Source organism: Hydra vulgaris, chromosome 06, assembly GCF_038396675.1.
Source record: "Hydra vulgaris chromosome 06, alternate assembly HydraT2T_AEP".
Classification (NCBI taxonomy): Eukaryota; Metazoa; Cnidaria; class Hydrozoa; order Anthoathecata; family Hydridae; genus Hydra; species Hydra vulgaris.
This window is the reverse complement of record NC_088925.1, coordinates 55357639-55375000: the sequence shown is the minus strand read 5'-3', so window position 1 is coordinate 55375000 and position 17362 is coordinate 55357639. Positions and strand designations below refer to the sequence as shown.

The 17362-nt window shown below is 26.7% G+C and overlaps 1 protein-coding gene across 4 annotated transcripts in view; it reads right to left on the bottom strand.

Moving 5' to 3' along the window:
- The window catches only part of LOC100210373 (F-box only protein 11), a 17179-nt gene extending 787 nt beyond the window's left edge, over positions 1-16392 (bottom strand). The window contains exons 1-12 of one of the 4 annotated variants that reach the window (XM_065800508.1): positions 16150-16259; positions 15341-15378; positions 11553-11724; positions 9590-9794; positions 9388-9505; positions 9067-9279; positions 8704-8948; positions 8401-8618; positions 7908-8211; positions 7376-7461; positions 336-691; positions 4-196 (exon numbers count right to left, since the gene is read on the bottom strand). In XM_065800508.1, the coding sequence (XP_065656580.1) occupies positions 4-196; positions 336-691; positions 7376-7461; positions 7908-8211; positions 8401-8618; positions 8704-8948; positions 9067-9279; positions 9388-9505; positions 9590-9794; positions 11553-11724; positions 15341-15362 (2132 nt within the window). In that variant the 5' untranslated portion in view covers positions 15363-15378; positions 16150-16259. Of the gene's footprint in view, positions 1-3; positions 197-335; positions 692-7375; positions 7462-7907; positions 8212-8400; positions 8619-8703; positions 8949-9066; positions 9280-9387; positions 9506-9589; positions 9795-11552; positions 11725-14862; positions 14953-15340; positions 15379-15453; positions 15471-16149 lie in introns of those variants that run through there. The other 3 variants (XM_065800509.1, XM_065800510.1, XM_065800511.1) reach the window with 3 other exon arrangements.
- Between the last annotated feature and the right edge of the window lie 970 nt (positions 16393-17362).

Genomic DNA, 17362 nt, shown 5'->3' with positions numbered 1-17362 from the left:
GACCTAAAAAAGTCGTGCATCGGATAGCAACTACTACCAGATACTTGATATAAACATTTGCCAGCAGAAATTGCCTCAGCAAGTGCCATTTTATTGTCGTGACAATTATTTTCTAACATTTTTGGCTTTACACCAGTTGCAAGACAAATACCGTCAAATCGATTGTTAAAAATCTCATTACGCTGTAATACACCACCTAAAAATCAAATAATTAACTCTAATAATTAAACTGCTATCAAATAATATTATTCCTTTAGAAACCTAAGTTGTACACCACCTTTTTATTCATTAACTAATTTTTAAAAAAAAGACTTTTCCAAAAAGTTTAAACTTACCAGCACCATTTGTAATTTCAATTCCTGCAGCTCCTCCATCAAATATACGATTTCTTCTCAAAACTGGAAAGCTTGATGTACTAATTAAAACTCCAGTCAGCGAATTACGAAATATATCATTTTCTTCTAGCAACCCTTTGCCATTATTGAAAATACAAACTCCTCCTTCATGGCCATCATGAATCTTATTACGCCTTAATATAGGATTGCTTTCTGTTTTAATCCAAACACCAGCCATAGCGTTATCAAATATTTCATTGTCTTCTAAAATACCCTGTCCACCATTGTATATCAAAACACCCCCATTCTTTCCTCCCCATATTTTATTCTGACGAATAACTGGATTACTACCACTCCTAAATAACAAGTGTAATAATATACTGCAAATAAATTTTTAAAATTTTAGATAAAAATTTTTGCTCTTATGAGTGCTAAAAGTAGTTGATAGCAATGATGAAAATGATTGAATGACTTGGGTAACTAAAAATTGGGTCTAAAACTTAATTCTTATTCACTCATCATTTACAAGAACTTCTCCTAGTAACACCCAATTACGTTTTATGAAGGAAAAAGGTGCAAATAACCATCTAATGCACTAAATACTTAAAAGTTTTGAAATTATTTTAATTTTAGTATCCTTGATTCTCAACTAATTAATGTTTTATTTGAATGAATTAATGTTCTCTTTATATTATTTAATCTCTAAACTATAAATTGTTAAAGTTCTCTCTATACTATAAATTGCAGTTAAAATAGTACAAATACAAAAACGGACATCAGATAAAACATCAGATCAGCCATTAATAAAATTTTAAAGCTGTTAAATTACTCAAAGCTGTAACCTGTATAAAATCAATTTTAACTTTGACTATTGCTCAAAAAGAAATTAATATCAAATCAAATTTGGATAAAAAGTGTTTTTATATATATGTATCGAAATTGGTAGATGCTCCAAGGTAACTTAACATTTTTGAATGACAAACAAACAGTTGCATAAACTTAGTGCAGTTATGTCAGAATGGATTGCATGTTGCTCAAATGTATTGAAAACAAAAATATTTAACATTTAAACGCTCCAGCTGCTAAAGTTTCGTTGTTAAAACAGGACTTTTAAATCTGTCAAATAAGCAATATAAACAAAGTATACAAATAGTTTTAGTGCAGTAGTGTATTTTTACATATTAATGAAACAAATGTTGATAAAAAAAAGTTTATAAAATAAAACAAATATCGATTAAAAAAAAGTAGCAACAGCATTTTTAAGTGAGAACAAGCAAAAGTAATTTTCATTTAAGGAGAAATCTGAAGGTTTTGCATTTCATAAAAACCTTTTAATTATTTATGTTTTCTGCTTATTTTCAACTATTACTATTATATATTTTTATGAAGTAGAACTTTCTTAATAAACTTTTTTTACTTATAAATTTTTTTTGTTCAAGTAGCTTAAGTGTAAAGCTCATTTTATATAATCTTTTGAAAATCATTTTTAATATTAAATGTCATACAGAATAAAACTAAAAACCAAAATATCACTAAAATACATAAAACAATGTATAATGTAAAAACAATGTATAATGTAAAAACAATGTATAATGTAAAAACAATGTATAATTTAAAAACAATGTATAATGAAATAGGGCAATGACTTAATGAAATAAGGCAATGATTTTAAAACGTGATGAAATAAATATCACTCAATAAGTATTTACAAACCAATAATGTCCAAACAAAACAAATAATAACAAACCAATTTTATTCAAAAATAAAAAGTCTTATAGTGTGCAACACTTAAATATTAGATAAATGGCTAAAAACTTTTAGCTTTCAGTAAACAGTAAAAAATTTTCACAAATTATAACCTCAGATAATTTAGATCAAAAATCTCTCTACAGCCGTTTGAATAAATTAATCAAACAAATTGTTTTATCATATGCATAACTTTTTCAAACAAATTTTTTAGCTTATGACAAGAGTTATGTTGCCCCATAGTAATTAGCTAAATTTTAAAACTCATAAACCATTAAATTACCCAACATTTGTAAACATCTTGCAAACTTATTTTTCAAAAGCCAACCAAATATATTTGTGTGAACTGATATTTACTTAGGGGTCTTCCATGAAGTACTTATGCATATATGGGGGAGAGGGAGTTACTAAAAAATGTACAAATGGTGGGTTGGAGGATATGACACTAAGTACATACGTGGTTTGACTATATATTACTTTTTTATTGCTCCTGAAATATGATTTTTATTTTTTAACAAAAGAATTGAATCTCATGAATTTAAAAAATCAATATTATGTTATGTAACAAAGATATGTGAAAATAACATTTTTATTGTTTTGAAAAATTTGTGCATTAAAGAAAAGGACAGGAGGGGAGGGGGGGGAGAGGGAGGAGGGAGGGAGGGGGAAGAGAGGGGGAAGGGAGGGGGTTAAATTTGTAAAAAATAATGTTATGCACCCAAAAAAAAGGCAGGGACGAACTTAAAAATTAAAGAGAAAAAAAAAAATAAACAAATTTAATTTTTGAATAAATGAACTTTGATCTTTAGCTCGCTATTTTATTTTACTTTATAAAAACAAAAAAACGAAACAAAAACGCTTTAAGAAGAGTTTTTTTTCTCTTCATATTTTTTTGGACATAAATTATAATAAATGTGATGATTACAACAACTTTTAATTTTACCTTTTTGTTAGTTATGTTATTTTAGGTTTTATTAAGTTTTAGTTATTTTTAAATATTAATTTTATAAAAATCATTAGTAAATGTAATTTTTTTAATGCACGCAAATTTTTGAATTATATGTTTTTTAATCATTAAGTTTACCATAACTATCTCTTTAAAATAAAAGACGCCTCGTCTCATTCAATTATCTCCTAATGAGGGTACAGTTCTAAAACTCAGTTTTATGGCTGGTGGTCAGGTTTCCAAAACTCTGTGGCAGCTCTCAGAGAGGCTGATTCAATCAACAACTGTAAAATATCAGAATACTTACAGTATCATGTTGCGGATGGCTAGTGTCCCTGTTCATACTTTTAGTGTGCATTGTCAAGGCCACATTTAGAGCCCTTTGTTACGGCTTAGAGTTTATTAATAGTACTGAGGCAATTGCTTGGACTATTAAATAGTGTACTGAATACTATCTGTGCTTTGAGTCAAGTTCTTTAACCAATTTAAAAAATGAATAAAGTATCACCAAGTTCTCTAAATCTATCATTCACTAATATTCATGGTCTTTAAAGTAATTTTCTTTCCATTGGATCTTATCTCTTGCAAAGTTCACCAGGCCTACTTACTCTATGTGAGCCTAATTTAAGTTCAGTGACTTTGCAGGTATTAAAGCCCACAACTTTTTCCATTCTCAATCTCTAACACAAATAGTCAACTTTACAACTCACTTTCCAGACAAGCAGAATCATTTACCTTCTCTACTCAACTTATGTCTTGTTTCTGATCCTAGTCAGTGCTCAGTTTCTCCACATTTGCCCTTAGGTGCTTCTGATCACGGTTTGATCTCTCTAAAACTCTCATTCTTCTTTGCCATCAGAATCCTACTATTATTGCACTTTTTACAACTACCTTAAAACTGACTGGAACTCTGATTTTCTTTCGCTTTTTGTAATTTTCTTTGAGATGGCCCTTAGGCAGAAATCTTTTGTCTTTCTGCTGAAAAATGTGCTTCTTATGTAACTTCTTGGATTCAGGCTGGCATGGAATCTTTTATTCCCTCTCAATGATTCCAAGTCAAGTCTCACTCTTCTCCGTGGTTTTCCTTTCATTGTGCTACTGCAATTTCCAATTGTAACCATTACTAAAACATCTATAGCCAAAACAATTCTCCAAGAAACAGATGTCTGTTTACTATTGGTAGAAACCATTGTAAAAAGGTTTTGATTACACTAATCACATCTTACCTGATACAGCCAACAAACAGGTTGATCTATTGTTTGACATTCATATCACTCCAGCTTTTGTACCTAAAGTGATTTCCTACTTAGACTCTTCTACAGCTTGTGGTCTTTACAACATACCTGATTAACCTTATAGCAGAATTGTTCTCCAGAGCTGTCTTCTAAACTTTCAAAAAAGTGCTTATTAGAGTCTTCTTTTCCAGCCTGCTGGAAAGCGGCATCTGTTATCTCTATTTTCAAAATTTCTGGAGACCAATCTGACTTGCCTAACTACCATGCCATTAGTTCAATCTCTCATCTTGAATCTAATAACTTACTTTATGATCATCAATTTGAATTTGGATCTTCTTGTTCTACTGATAATTTATTAACTGACTTAAATAGATGTGGAGAGGTTAAGTCTATCGCTCTCAACATCTCTAATGTCTCAGATAAAGTTTGGCATGCTGGTCTTCTCCATAATCTCTCTTATTACAGTGTATCAGGTAACATCTTTAAGACTATTGAATCCTTCCTTACCAACCGTAGTACAAAATTTGTCCTTGATGTACAGCACTCTTTTTCATTTCCTGTAACTTCAGGGTTTCCTCATGGTGCTATCATTGGCTTTATACTTTTTTTAATTTACATTAATGATCTCCCAGAATTTCTCACATCACAAAGGTGGCATTGTTTGCTGATGATACTACCATATATTTGATAAGAAGCCAACACTCTATGATTGCTTGGACAGGGCATTCGAGCTTGAAAAAGATCTTACTATTGCTAAAGCATGGAGCTCTCAGCGGCTGATCTTAACTTTAACTCAGATAAAATTCAATTATTTTTAGCTAATTGTTATCGCAATAATCTAGATCTTCCTATATTTATAAATGGTAATGTACTCTATGAGTCATCTACCCTTTATATTCTAGGATTAACTCTTACTTCCAATCTTTCTTGGAAACCATATATCAAATCCATTGCAAAACTAGCATCTGCTAAAGTTGCATCTCTTTATTGTACCAGTCTTTTTCTTACTCTGTATTTTATTCATTATTTTTATAAATCTTAAATCTGTCCTTGTATGGAATACTGTTGCCATATCTGGGGTGGATCTTCCAATGATGCCCTTCTTTTTTTAGACAAGGTGCAAAAACACATTGTAACCTTCAACTATTACCACATCGTTGTAATGATCCTTCTCTTTCTCTTTTCTATAAATGCTATAATGATTACCATCTACTAACAATCTTTCAGGTGTTTTATTCACTCATCATTTAATTAAGCCTCATCTTTCTACTGACTGTTCCTAAGTGCTCAAAAATGATTTTTTGTCTAGTTTTTTCCTCGAACATCAGTTCTTAGGAATTTGCTACAGTATTCCCAAAAAAACTCTGGGTTTGTCACAGGAAGAGTGCATACAGGTTTGTACAAGGGAAGAGGAGGCATGAACTTCATGGATGCTCACTTGGTTAGCACATAAAATCAAGCGAAAAGAGATTTGTTTGTTTTGTATCTCCATTTTGGATTGTCAAAAAAAAAAAAAAAACTTTTTTCAGTTAATTGTCAACTTAAGGATATGCAAGAATTTTATTTAAAGTAAATCAATCAGAACTCACAAAAAAAAAAACAATAAAACAAGATATTTTCTCTTAGATCTCTATTTAAGTGCTATCAAAATAAAACACAAAACTTCAACAAAATAGTTATAAGTAAGCCTTGTTATGAGATTTTATTGCATAATGAAAAGGTGTTACTCTAATAAATGTAACTTTAACACAGTTTTGATATTTATATCGTTAAAAGTTATCATAAGCATATTTAAAAGTACAGCACTGTTATTAAATCAAATTTTAAACCGCGTTAAAAATCATTTAAACTTATATAACAAAAATTACTGATGAAGTTTTAATTTGGTATTTGAAAAAGATTATATTTTCTTATAATTTATTCCTTAAACAATCCTATACTTAACATAACCTATTGTTTGTTTATCACTAACTTATTTAATTAACACTAACTTATTTAATTTAACACTAACTTATTTAACATTAACTAAATTAACACTAACTTAATTAACATTAACTTATTTAATTATTTTATTTTTACGTTGTTAATTTAATATTTTTAATAATGACTATAAACAATTTATAGATTGATTTTATCAGTTACCAATAAGAAAACGTAAATTTTGTTCATAAGTAAATTATGTTAAAAAAGATATATATATTGTATTATTAAGAAACACAAAATTTTAAATACATTTGTAAAAAGAATTTTTTAAATCAAAAACAAATGTCCTTTTTTATAAGGAAAAAAAGTTTTTATTTGCTTTTGCATTTAATCTATGATGGAGGAAAATGTATTTCATGTTATGATTTAGTAAGAGAGGATAAGATAATAACTTTAAATAAAAGTTTTTATCTTATTATCTCTTATAATTAAATAAACTTTAATTAAAGTTTTTGCTTAACATAAAACTGTTGATTGTGTACGGAAATCACCATTTTGTATGTAAAATGTGAGCTAATGCTTTTTAACAAGGCCTGTATAAATATTAAAAATTGCGCCCAATAATAGAATACACTGGTATATTAAAAAAAAACAAGAAAAAACAATTTTAAAATTACGCACTTATGTCATAAGAGAAACACACTCGTATCATAAAAAATAAGTTACTTCTCAATAGAGAAAGCTGTCAATGTGTGCCAGGATCAGTAAGTGGCAAAGGCCCTGACTAAATATGGAATTTTTTACCTAGCTAAATAATAATATTAGTAAGGATTGTTAACTGGGGTTAGCATATTTCGTAAATTACATTATATTATATATACTTACAACTCAGAATCAGGAAAAATGAGGTTAGCAATAATTTGGCAACCTTAATCTTTTAGAGGTTAGGCATCAGGTCAGCAAAAATTATTTGATACGAAGGTCTTACCATAAAACATAGAAAAACACTTTCAGGCAATTACGTTGGCATTGCCGAATGCCAACCCTAAGTCCAAGGGTTGTACTTATGTATTAAATTACGAGACAAGCATCATTTTGTCTATCAAACCATCAAAAGCTATACGTCTTTAAAAAGTTAGACTAGTTTCAAAATACAATGATTAATTTTAATCTTGGAACATAATGAATACCTTATTTGTATTCCAGAATACTTGTGGTTGTATATTTCATTATCTTCAAGTGTTCCACATCCTTTGTCATAAAAATACACACCAACCTGATAATATAAAAAATATTTACCAAGAATTTGTAAAATATTCACTAAGTACGTGTTAAATTTGCTTAGTAGAAAATATCAAAGTTTCAAATAATTTTTTTAAATACCTTTATAAATTAAAAAAAAACATTAATTTTATACTTATATTTTTTCTGGTTTATCTTTTATTTATTTTACCATTCATTAAAATTTTTATATTTTTAAGTTTAGTTTTTTTATTTTTTTAGTTCTTATTTCTCTTTTCAGTTTATGGTTTGCTTATTTTTAAGTTTACTTTGCATTTTTCAGCAAATTTTTTAAACGCTTTAATTATCAAAACTTGCAAAGAGCCATGGCCAAGTTGTCAAAACAAAATATTATATGCGTGGTCATATGAGGCGTGCCGTTGCATGCCTCTTACGAGAAGGCATGTAGTTTATAAGTAATTTATTTATAATTTTAATTACCTGTTTGCCGCTGTGTATTCTGTTATGCCGTAGAATAGGTGCACTACCTGTTGTAATCCAAATTCCTGCTAAAGTGTTTGCATAAATTTCATTTTCTTCTATTAAACCCATCCCTCCTTCATGAATGTATATACCTCCATGCAATCCATGATGAATTCGATTCTTTCTTACAATTGGGTTACTATTTGATCTAATTTGTATGCCAGCTAGAGCATTACCATGGATATCATTGTTTTCAATTAAGCCTCGTCCGTCACCAAACACATAAATTCCACCTTGTTGTCCATGATAAATTTCGTTATCTCTAAATGTCATAATGGATTTGTTGCGTAGAAATTCTTGATATAACTTTTTTTCATATTAACTCATTATTACTTCATAAACTCTTCATTTATTTAGATCAGAAATTCTGAAAACAATGGCCGAAAGATTTCTAACTTAAATTTACTATAAATTACATGCAACTTCGTTATTGTTAAAAAAAAAAAATTACTTAATGGTAGGATTACTCCCAGATGTCACCCACACTCCAGCAAAAGTGTTTGTGTGAATTCGATTAGCAAGAAACTCTCCACGCCCATCATCATGAACATATATCCCACCAGTGAAACCATGATGTATATGACATCTCACAACGGTTGGGTTAGCTCCTGAACGAACTTCAATTCCAGCAATTCGATTACTATGAACATCATTTTCTTCATAATAACCCTTGTAAAAGAAAAATTTATAAAAGTATTTTTAATGTCACATTTTTTTTCAAAATTAATGATCACAAAAAATATAAAAAGCTTACCATACCACCATCAAAGATAAAAAAACCAGCATCTTTTCCATGGTGTACTTCATTTCTACGCATTATTGGATTGGCACCAGATTTAACCCAAACTCCTGCAAGTCGATTAGAAAAAATGTCGTTATCTTCGTAAACTCCCTGTGCACCTTCACTAATAAACAGACCAACATTATCACAATCCGATATTTTACAACGAACAATTCGTGGTGAGCAACCAGAACCATGCACATGAACAGCAGCAGCACCTAATACACATTCAAATAAAACAAAAAAGTAATACTAAAAAAACTAATACTAAAAGCTGCACATGCTTTGCAAAGTTATAAAACTGTTTTGTTTAAAAATAATAAAAAAAAAGCTAACATGTGCTTTGTGAAGTTATAAAACAATCTTGTATAATTGGTGAGTTGTCATTGCAAATTTCAATACAATGATGGCGTGTAGGTGCAACATTTTCTTGCCTTTGAATTGACAACCTTAAAAATGCTATATGACTTTTACCAGCACCTGGCCCAAGCTTCAAAACAGTTTGTGCAGAATTACAAATATGTACTTCGTTTGGGCCACCAGGAGAACCTAAAAAGTAATTATTTAGAACCTTGTATACAAATGTTATTGTTTTTTTTAATTTTAATCTCAAATTTTATTTTTAAATAAATCTAAAAGTTCAAATAAAAAACAGACCTGCTCCTATTAGCGTTACTGGTGAATTAATTTTTAAACTCTCCATATATGTATCTGGATGTATTAACAAAATGCCACTAGTTGAATTATCTATTCCTTCTTGAATTGAAGAAAAACACTGAAAATAATTTTTAAAAAGTTCATATCAAATTTCGATAAAAATTGAAAAATGGATTTGCTGTTAACAAAATGTAAAACTAACCTTTCTTCCTAAATTTTCTAAAGACTTAATTAGCATTAGATCTTTTGTTATATGATTAGCCTTGATTAAAAACGGAAATAACTTTTTCCATGACACTTCCGGTTTTCCTGGTCCACTAATTAAATTAAAAACTTGATAGAGCTTTGTTGATGGGCACTTTTGTATTGGAGCTTCTAGTCTATAACAATTGTAATAAAGTCGTTTCCTAAAACACAAAGTTATACAATTATCATAATAGTCCTTGCACAATTATTATGATATTTACATAAATGTTAAATAACTTTATAAAACTTGGTTAGAATTCAAAATGAATTGGTTTTTTTTTAATTATTATTATTGTTTAATAATAATTAAAAATGGTAGGATAAACATAATAAATGCAATACAACTAATAATTTATATTATTTTTGATAAAAAAAAATACAATTTAAATATTAATTTTTATTTCTTTAATTTAAGCAATCTAAATCATAATTTGGTATTAAAAAATAATATTTATATACTTTAATCTAAAAATAATATTTATATACTTTAATTTAAAAATAATATTTATATACTTTAATCTAAAAAGAGTAAAAAACATTTAAAAAAAAACAACCGGTAACAGCAGATGTGACAACAACAGTGTGACAGTTGTCACTTGCTGTTAGTTAATAACATAAAACATATCTATAAATTGTATTAACATTAGTAACCAACTGGGGCTAAAATTCTGTATATGAGCAATTCCACGAGAGTGGCGGTCATAACATTTGACACTCTTTAAGTTATTAAAAACGAACCAAAAATGGAAATGACTTGAAATTTTCCAAAAATGTGAAATACTATCATATAATTTAGTATGTAAAAGTTACAGCATTAAAGTCTTCAACTTTTTTCAAAAATTAACTCTAAGTAGCATGACAGTCATAACGCTTACTTTTTATCACTTCTGAACAAAACAACTTTGTCAGACTTAATACAGCAAACAGCATGGTAAAAAAAAATCATCTGGTGTGTGTATTTAGTACATAATAATGTTATTATATGCTGAGTTTCATAGTTTTTACTTGAAGTTTTACAAGCATTTTTATGTTGTTTTTTTGTCATGCCGGTCATAAGTGTGACAGTCATAATGAAAAATCCAATGCTTTAAAACAAAAAATGAACAAAAAAATCAATAATGTAAGAAAAAAAGTATAAATGCTTATTAACAACCATGTATATTATTTTAAAAAAATGCAATATCACATTATCAAAGTTATTTAAAATTCTTTAAATAACTTTTTTGCTTAAAAGTATTTTTAGATTAAAAGTTTAGTTAAAAAAAAGAGTTTTGGAGTTTAATATATGTTTTAACAACTTTTTCGTTTTTTTTCCCCTCATTCTCAAGAAACTGCCCATATATATATATATATATACACATATGCATATAACTTATATATATAAAGTATAATTTGTTCATAAATATAAACCACTTTCTTTTCTTCTCTACTTTTAGATATTGATTAGAATAGTTAAAAATTCTTGTGCAAAATACATCAAATAAACAAAAAACAAAGTTTCAGTTTCAGATTGACTTTTGTTTTTTTTAATTACAAAATGCGATTGTTTATTTTTAGTAAAGCTCTATTAACCCTAATATATATATATATATATATATATATATATATATATATATATATATATATATATATATATATATATATATATATATATATATAATCCTAAAATATGATAAAGATATTTTTGTTATAATTTTTCTTTATATGGAACTTATATTGCTATAAGTTCCAGCTTCTAAGTACAAAAACAAAGAAAAATAATAAAACACGCACAAAAATGGAAATGCAAAATTTATCATTTATCAAGCTAATTTTACAAAATCAGCCAAAAAGACATTTAACACAACTAGACAAAAATCAAACGACAAAAATACCTAGACAAAAATCAACCACTTAAAGATTTACATATTTTACATTACCATAGAATCAAATCATCACATAAAGTTCTAAGTCTTTTACAGGTACATGATAAATTAGCTAGATCTTTTGGTCTTATGAAACTGCAAACTTTTAATACAAGTTCATCAGGTAAAAACTTCTGCATGTAATTTTTGTTTTGATGGTCAGCATGCTGCTGCAACGATTGTCTGGCTAAAAAAAAATTATTGCATTATCATTTGGTATAATGTAAAAAAACCACATCTTCTAATAATTTTGTAGTATATAATAATAACTAATTGACAATTATTAGTGGAAAAAAGAGTAATAAACTATTTTATATAATCCACAAGAATCCAAAACATATAATCACACATATAATCCACAAGAATCTAAAACATATAATCACACATATAATCCACAAGAATCCAAAACATATAATCCGCAAGAATCCAAAACATATAATCACGCATATAATCCACAAGAATCCAAAACATATAATCACACATATAATCCACAAGAATCACAGGTGAAATATTAGTGGGAAATATTAGCAAAAAACTTTTGTTTTTCTTGCGCACAACAAATTTGTTTGCAATAGGAGTTTGTAGATAAATTTAACATTTCACTGAATGAATTTTTACTCAATTTTACTAAATTACATAATAATTATTGCGTACATAATTTAAACTTATGCTTGAATGTTTTTATTTTGTACCTTAACAAAAAGATAAGAATTAATTTTTATTACACATGTAGGCAGTGTTTATTAATTCTTAAAAAAATGACTGTGTTCTAAATAATATAATATTTAGCTAATTTATAATAAGAGATAAGAAAAAAAAACTTTCTTTTTTTTTAAAACACAATTTATTTAACTTTTTTCCTTCATTTAAACAATATTATTGATTGATAACTGACCTAAATAATTTGTTTAGAATACCAATATTCAAATAACTTAAGTACAACCAACATTGACAGCAAATAACTTAAGTAAGACATAAGAAATGCTTTAGCTGGTGAAAGGCAACTGGAAATAAATCTAAGATTACTACTGATTAGAGATGAGTATTATTTTTTGTATTCTTTCAACTAATTCCTATACTTCTTATTTAAAAATGAAATAAATTTAAAATTTGTATTGATTTGATAATTATTAATACACTTGTTGTCTTTTTTTAATTAGCATTTTATCAGCCTTCAGAAATGCAATAGCAATGGTAAGATACTACTTTTTGAATACTTAAATGCACAAATTTATTCTAACAAATATTAACTGCAAATTATCAATGTCATGATGCAAGCATTATTTTTCCAGATCAAAGTAATTATATTTTTAAATATTAGGTTTGAAACATAATAATGAACATTAATAGTATTAAAAGTATTTTTTATTACAACTAATGTTGTTTGTAATCAAATTTTCAATTCATAACTAAACAAAATTAAAAGAAAAGAAAAGAAAAAAGAAAAAAAGTAACTAATAAATAGGCAGTATTTTTTTCTCTGTTGAACTTTTTTTTTTTTTATATATATAATTTTTAGTAACCAGGTTAGCAACCATATTACAAATTTAAAATCTGTTATTTACTAATTCTCTATTCTCTAAAAAAAAACTAAATTAAATTTGATACAAACTAATATAAAATTATAACAAATAAAAGAGAACTAATTAAAAATTTGTTTTGAAAAGTCGAACTAATTTAATTTAAAAATAAATAAACAAAACCCTATAAGAATTATAGAGTTATGTTTACTTGTTTTTAAATGTGTAGAAAATCTACATGAAAACCCCTAAAAATCCAATAGTAAAAAAGCATATTTTTTACAAATCTAACACTGATATAATGCAAGGAAGAAACAAGTTAACAAAGACCTAAAAAGCTGAAAATTATTTAAATATGATAAACACAATAAGTAGAGAGCACTCTAAATTGCATATGTTGAAAAAAACTAGATAACCAATTTGGCTCAATGGCTCAAACAAACTTTGTTATGAGTCACAAGAAGATGGCTCAATTGAGCAACTTAAAGTAGAAAATTTAAGAAGAAGTAAAATTTAACTTAAAGTAGAAAATTTAACTTAAAGTAGAAGAGGTTACTATAGAACAATAAATGAAAAAATTAAAATTGACTTTTGAGCAAGTTTTTAAAGCTTTACTGTGTTTATGCTATTTTAGACATAAAAATGCGTTAAACATTGTCTTAAAAAAAACAATGTTATTATGTTACAAACAGATATAACAACAGAATTGTCAAGATTAGTTATTATGTTATATTATACTTTTATCAATTAAGCTTGTGTTATTATTTATTTTATTATTTATCTATTATCAATTTGTTAAATTATCAATATTCTCTGTATATTTGTATTCATTTTACATTTAGTATTTACATTAAATTTTATAAACATTATACTCAATATAAATGTTATTAAAATATTTAAAGCACTAAATTAAAGCTACAAATAATAAAAATAGAAAAACTTTTTTTTATTCATGAATTATCAAAATATTTCTGATATAAAATAAACTAAACTTGTCCTCATAAAAACTCAAGAACAAAAATTGTTATCAATGCAATTTAAAATGATCAAAGAACTTTTTTTCAAATAACTTATCCAATAAATTATAAATAAAACTTTTTTTTTAAGAAATAATAAATTATTTATGCGTTTATTTAGTAATATTTAAAATAAATTCCTACTAATATAAAACTAAATGGCTCTATAAATCTACCTAATTTAACCTTTATTATAAGTATTTTTAAGTATATTATAAGTATATAAAGTAATAATATCCATCAAGACATGCTAAAACGTCAGGTACAAACATATGTAAACGTTTAAATACAGACATATGTAAAAGGTTAGGTACAAACATATATAACCCTACATAGCTATAAAGAATAAAACAAGTTATAAAAACTGTTTCCATATATAGCAACTTAGTATTTAATACAAAATAAGAAGCAACTAATAATAATAATTAATAACAAATACCCACAATATTGTAATAGCAACAAAGCTAAAGAATTTGGGTAAAAATTATGATTAAAAAAACCCAACCTTTTGTAACCTTTTTAACTAAGCTACTTTAATACTGAGCAGTATTAAAACAAAGTCACCAAAAATAAAGAAAATTCGATATACAAAAGTAAAACTACAAAAATTTATCTACAATACTTTACAAGAAAATAATGGATTAGTAAATGGACATGCAAATATAGGTATTTCTTTATAAAAATGTATATAGATATTTTTATATGTATGTGTCTGTGCTTCCAAATACATATCCATTAAGAAGGTAGTAAATAAAATTACAGATTTTTTTCTAAAATCTAAAATCTTACAATACATGTTTCTTGAACCAGTATGATAAGGAGAAAATTTTTTTATGGATTTTGTGAAAAGAACATTTTATTGTGTGGAGGAGCACAGTGATTGATGGTTTTTTTTCTACATAAATTATTTATTACAATAAGCATTCATTAGGTATCCCTAATTAATTTAAGATCAGCTCTAAGCTGTGCTTTAAAATTTTTATGTATCTTTAAATTTTTTATGCTATTTATTATAAAATGAGATTGAAGATTGCATTTTAAATTTGTATAAATGCTTTAACACTTTTCCCAATCATGCCATACAATTTTGCATTTGATTAATGCCTAATGTAAATGTTTCATAAAATTATGATGTATTTGAATATTATGTTTCTAAATAATACAATAAATGCAAAAAGTAATTTTTAATAAAAACAAGAATAAGAAGAGAAATAATAAGAGAAATTTCAAGTTATATAAAGTTTATTTTACAAAAAAGTAGTCTTACTTTTACTCCTAAGACTCTTCATTTTATAAGAGCAAAAACTAAACAAAAAATAACAATCTGCTTAACCCTAAGCAGATGAAGTTTCTAAGTAACTAATTTTAAGAAATATATACATGAATGTAAAAAGTATAGAAGGAATTTAGAAAATTGTTCCTGGTTAAGTGTTCATTGATCTTGAGTAGCATGAACCCATATTGAGGACAAATTAGCCAGTTACTTTGAGCATTCCTCTCAATACTTGAAAATGATATTGAGTATATTTTAAATGAAAGGAATTCACTGAACTTGAGGCTCCTTTAAATTATAAATATTGCATAACATGGCAGAGGGGTTTACTTTCTTCTGAAGTAAGATCAAAATTCTGCTATTACATCATACAAAAACAATAAAAAGATTACTGTTGCATCTGTTTACACGCATGCACATAAAAGGTTGTACTCAAACAAACAAAAATCTCAAGGAACATCAGAAAAAGAAAATTAAAAAGTATTAATGATTATTTGAGTACTCGTGCAAACATTTTAGTAATTAATTAAACATGTAATTTTTACAAATGATTTAAAGAAGTTCACGGTAAAACGTCCGTCAAAAAATATATTTGCATTTTGATATTGGACTTTTGTTTTATAAACACATATTTTCCATATAAAAATTCAATAAAAAATATACAAATCAATACATTAAATGCATCAATATTGAATTTTTTTTAAAATATGCTATTAATAATTTAATAATCGTTCAACCCCTAAATGCTAAAAATCTATCAACTCATTACAAGCATAAACACCAAGAAGATTATTTATACATACCTAGCATACAGACTGTAAGTTACAAAAGTTATTTATTTTTCGAAACGCATTGTAGAGTTGTTCAAAAGTCCACAATGATCTACAAACATTATCCATCACTGGGTTTTAGAAACACAATATATTTTAATTTTTTCATCTCAATTTGAACTTTTCAACCCAAAGCGCCAACCGTAAAACAAATCAAACGAGAAAAGAATAATATAGCTTTAATAACAAACCGATTTATGCTGAGTTAACGTTATCGGTAGAAACAAAAAAAAAGTTTCTACTAAAACGTTATTACTGTTCCGCCTTAGTGATATCGGTGTTAAGTTTAAGTTAAGCTTCTGTTCTTACCATTGTCAGCAGGGGCGCCAAAACATTTTTTGGTCTTTGAGATAGCTAACTTCCAGACATGGAGCAAACTCCAAACATTTATATGTTTATACTTACTAGCAGTAGGCAACCCGTAATACGGGTTATTAGTAAATAAATTATTAATAACAATTTAATTTTCATTTATTTTCTCTAATGAATTATAAACTTATTAATATATTTTTTTAGTTCTGCCTACTTTATTTTTCTTGGCTTCTTAGTTAAACAAAACTGTTAGCTTTATTAAAGATACACTTAACCATTTATTTCGCAACGTTCGAACATTAAATGAGCAACTCACAACAAAATCGTTATGTTAAATATGACTTGAATTATATGCATAGATCATCCGAGTCTTAACTTAAAATTGTGGAAAATTGTTTTGGTAAAATATCCGGAATATATTTTCCCTTTTTCTTACTCTTAATTTTGCTTTTTTCTGAGTAGTTTCTGATTTTTTTTAAACTTTTCTTTATTTTTCTAAGAGTGATGAGTGAAGCTTAAAAAAAAATATTCACAAAAATTATACCTAAACTTATATCCGGAAAAACTAAAAGTTTAAAAATATATCCGCAACTCCGGAAAAGGCTAATTCCTGTATACGGCTCCTATAATATTAAAGCTTATTACTCAAGCTATCTTTTTTTTTAATAATCCAGCAGAAATTAAAATAATTAAAGTAAACGAATATGTCGATTTACTTTATATTTAACGTATATCAGCATATATTTATTTCAGCATTTCATAGTATTATCATTTCATAGTTTCATAGTATTACCTCTCAGAGTTCAAAAATTATGACAATATAAAATTTGCAACCCCTCAAATTAGGAACCTTCTTTTCATTTAGATTTAAACT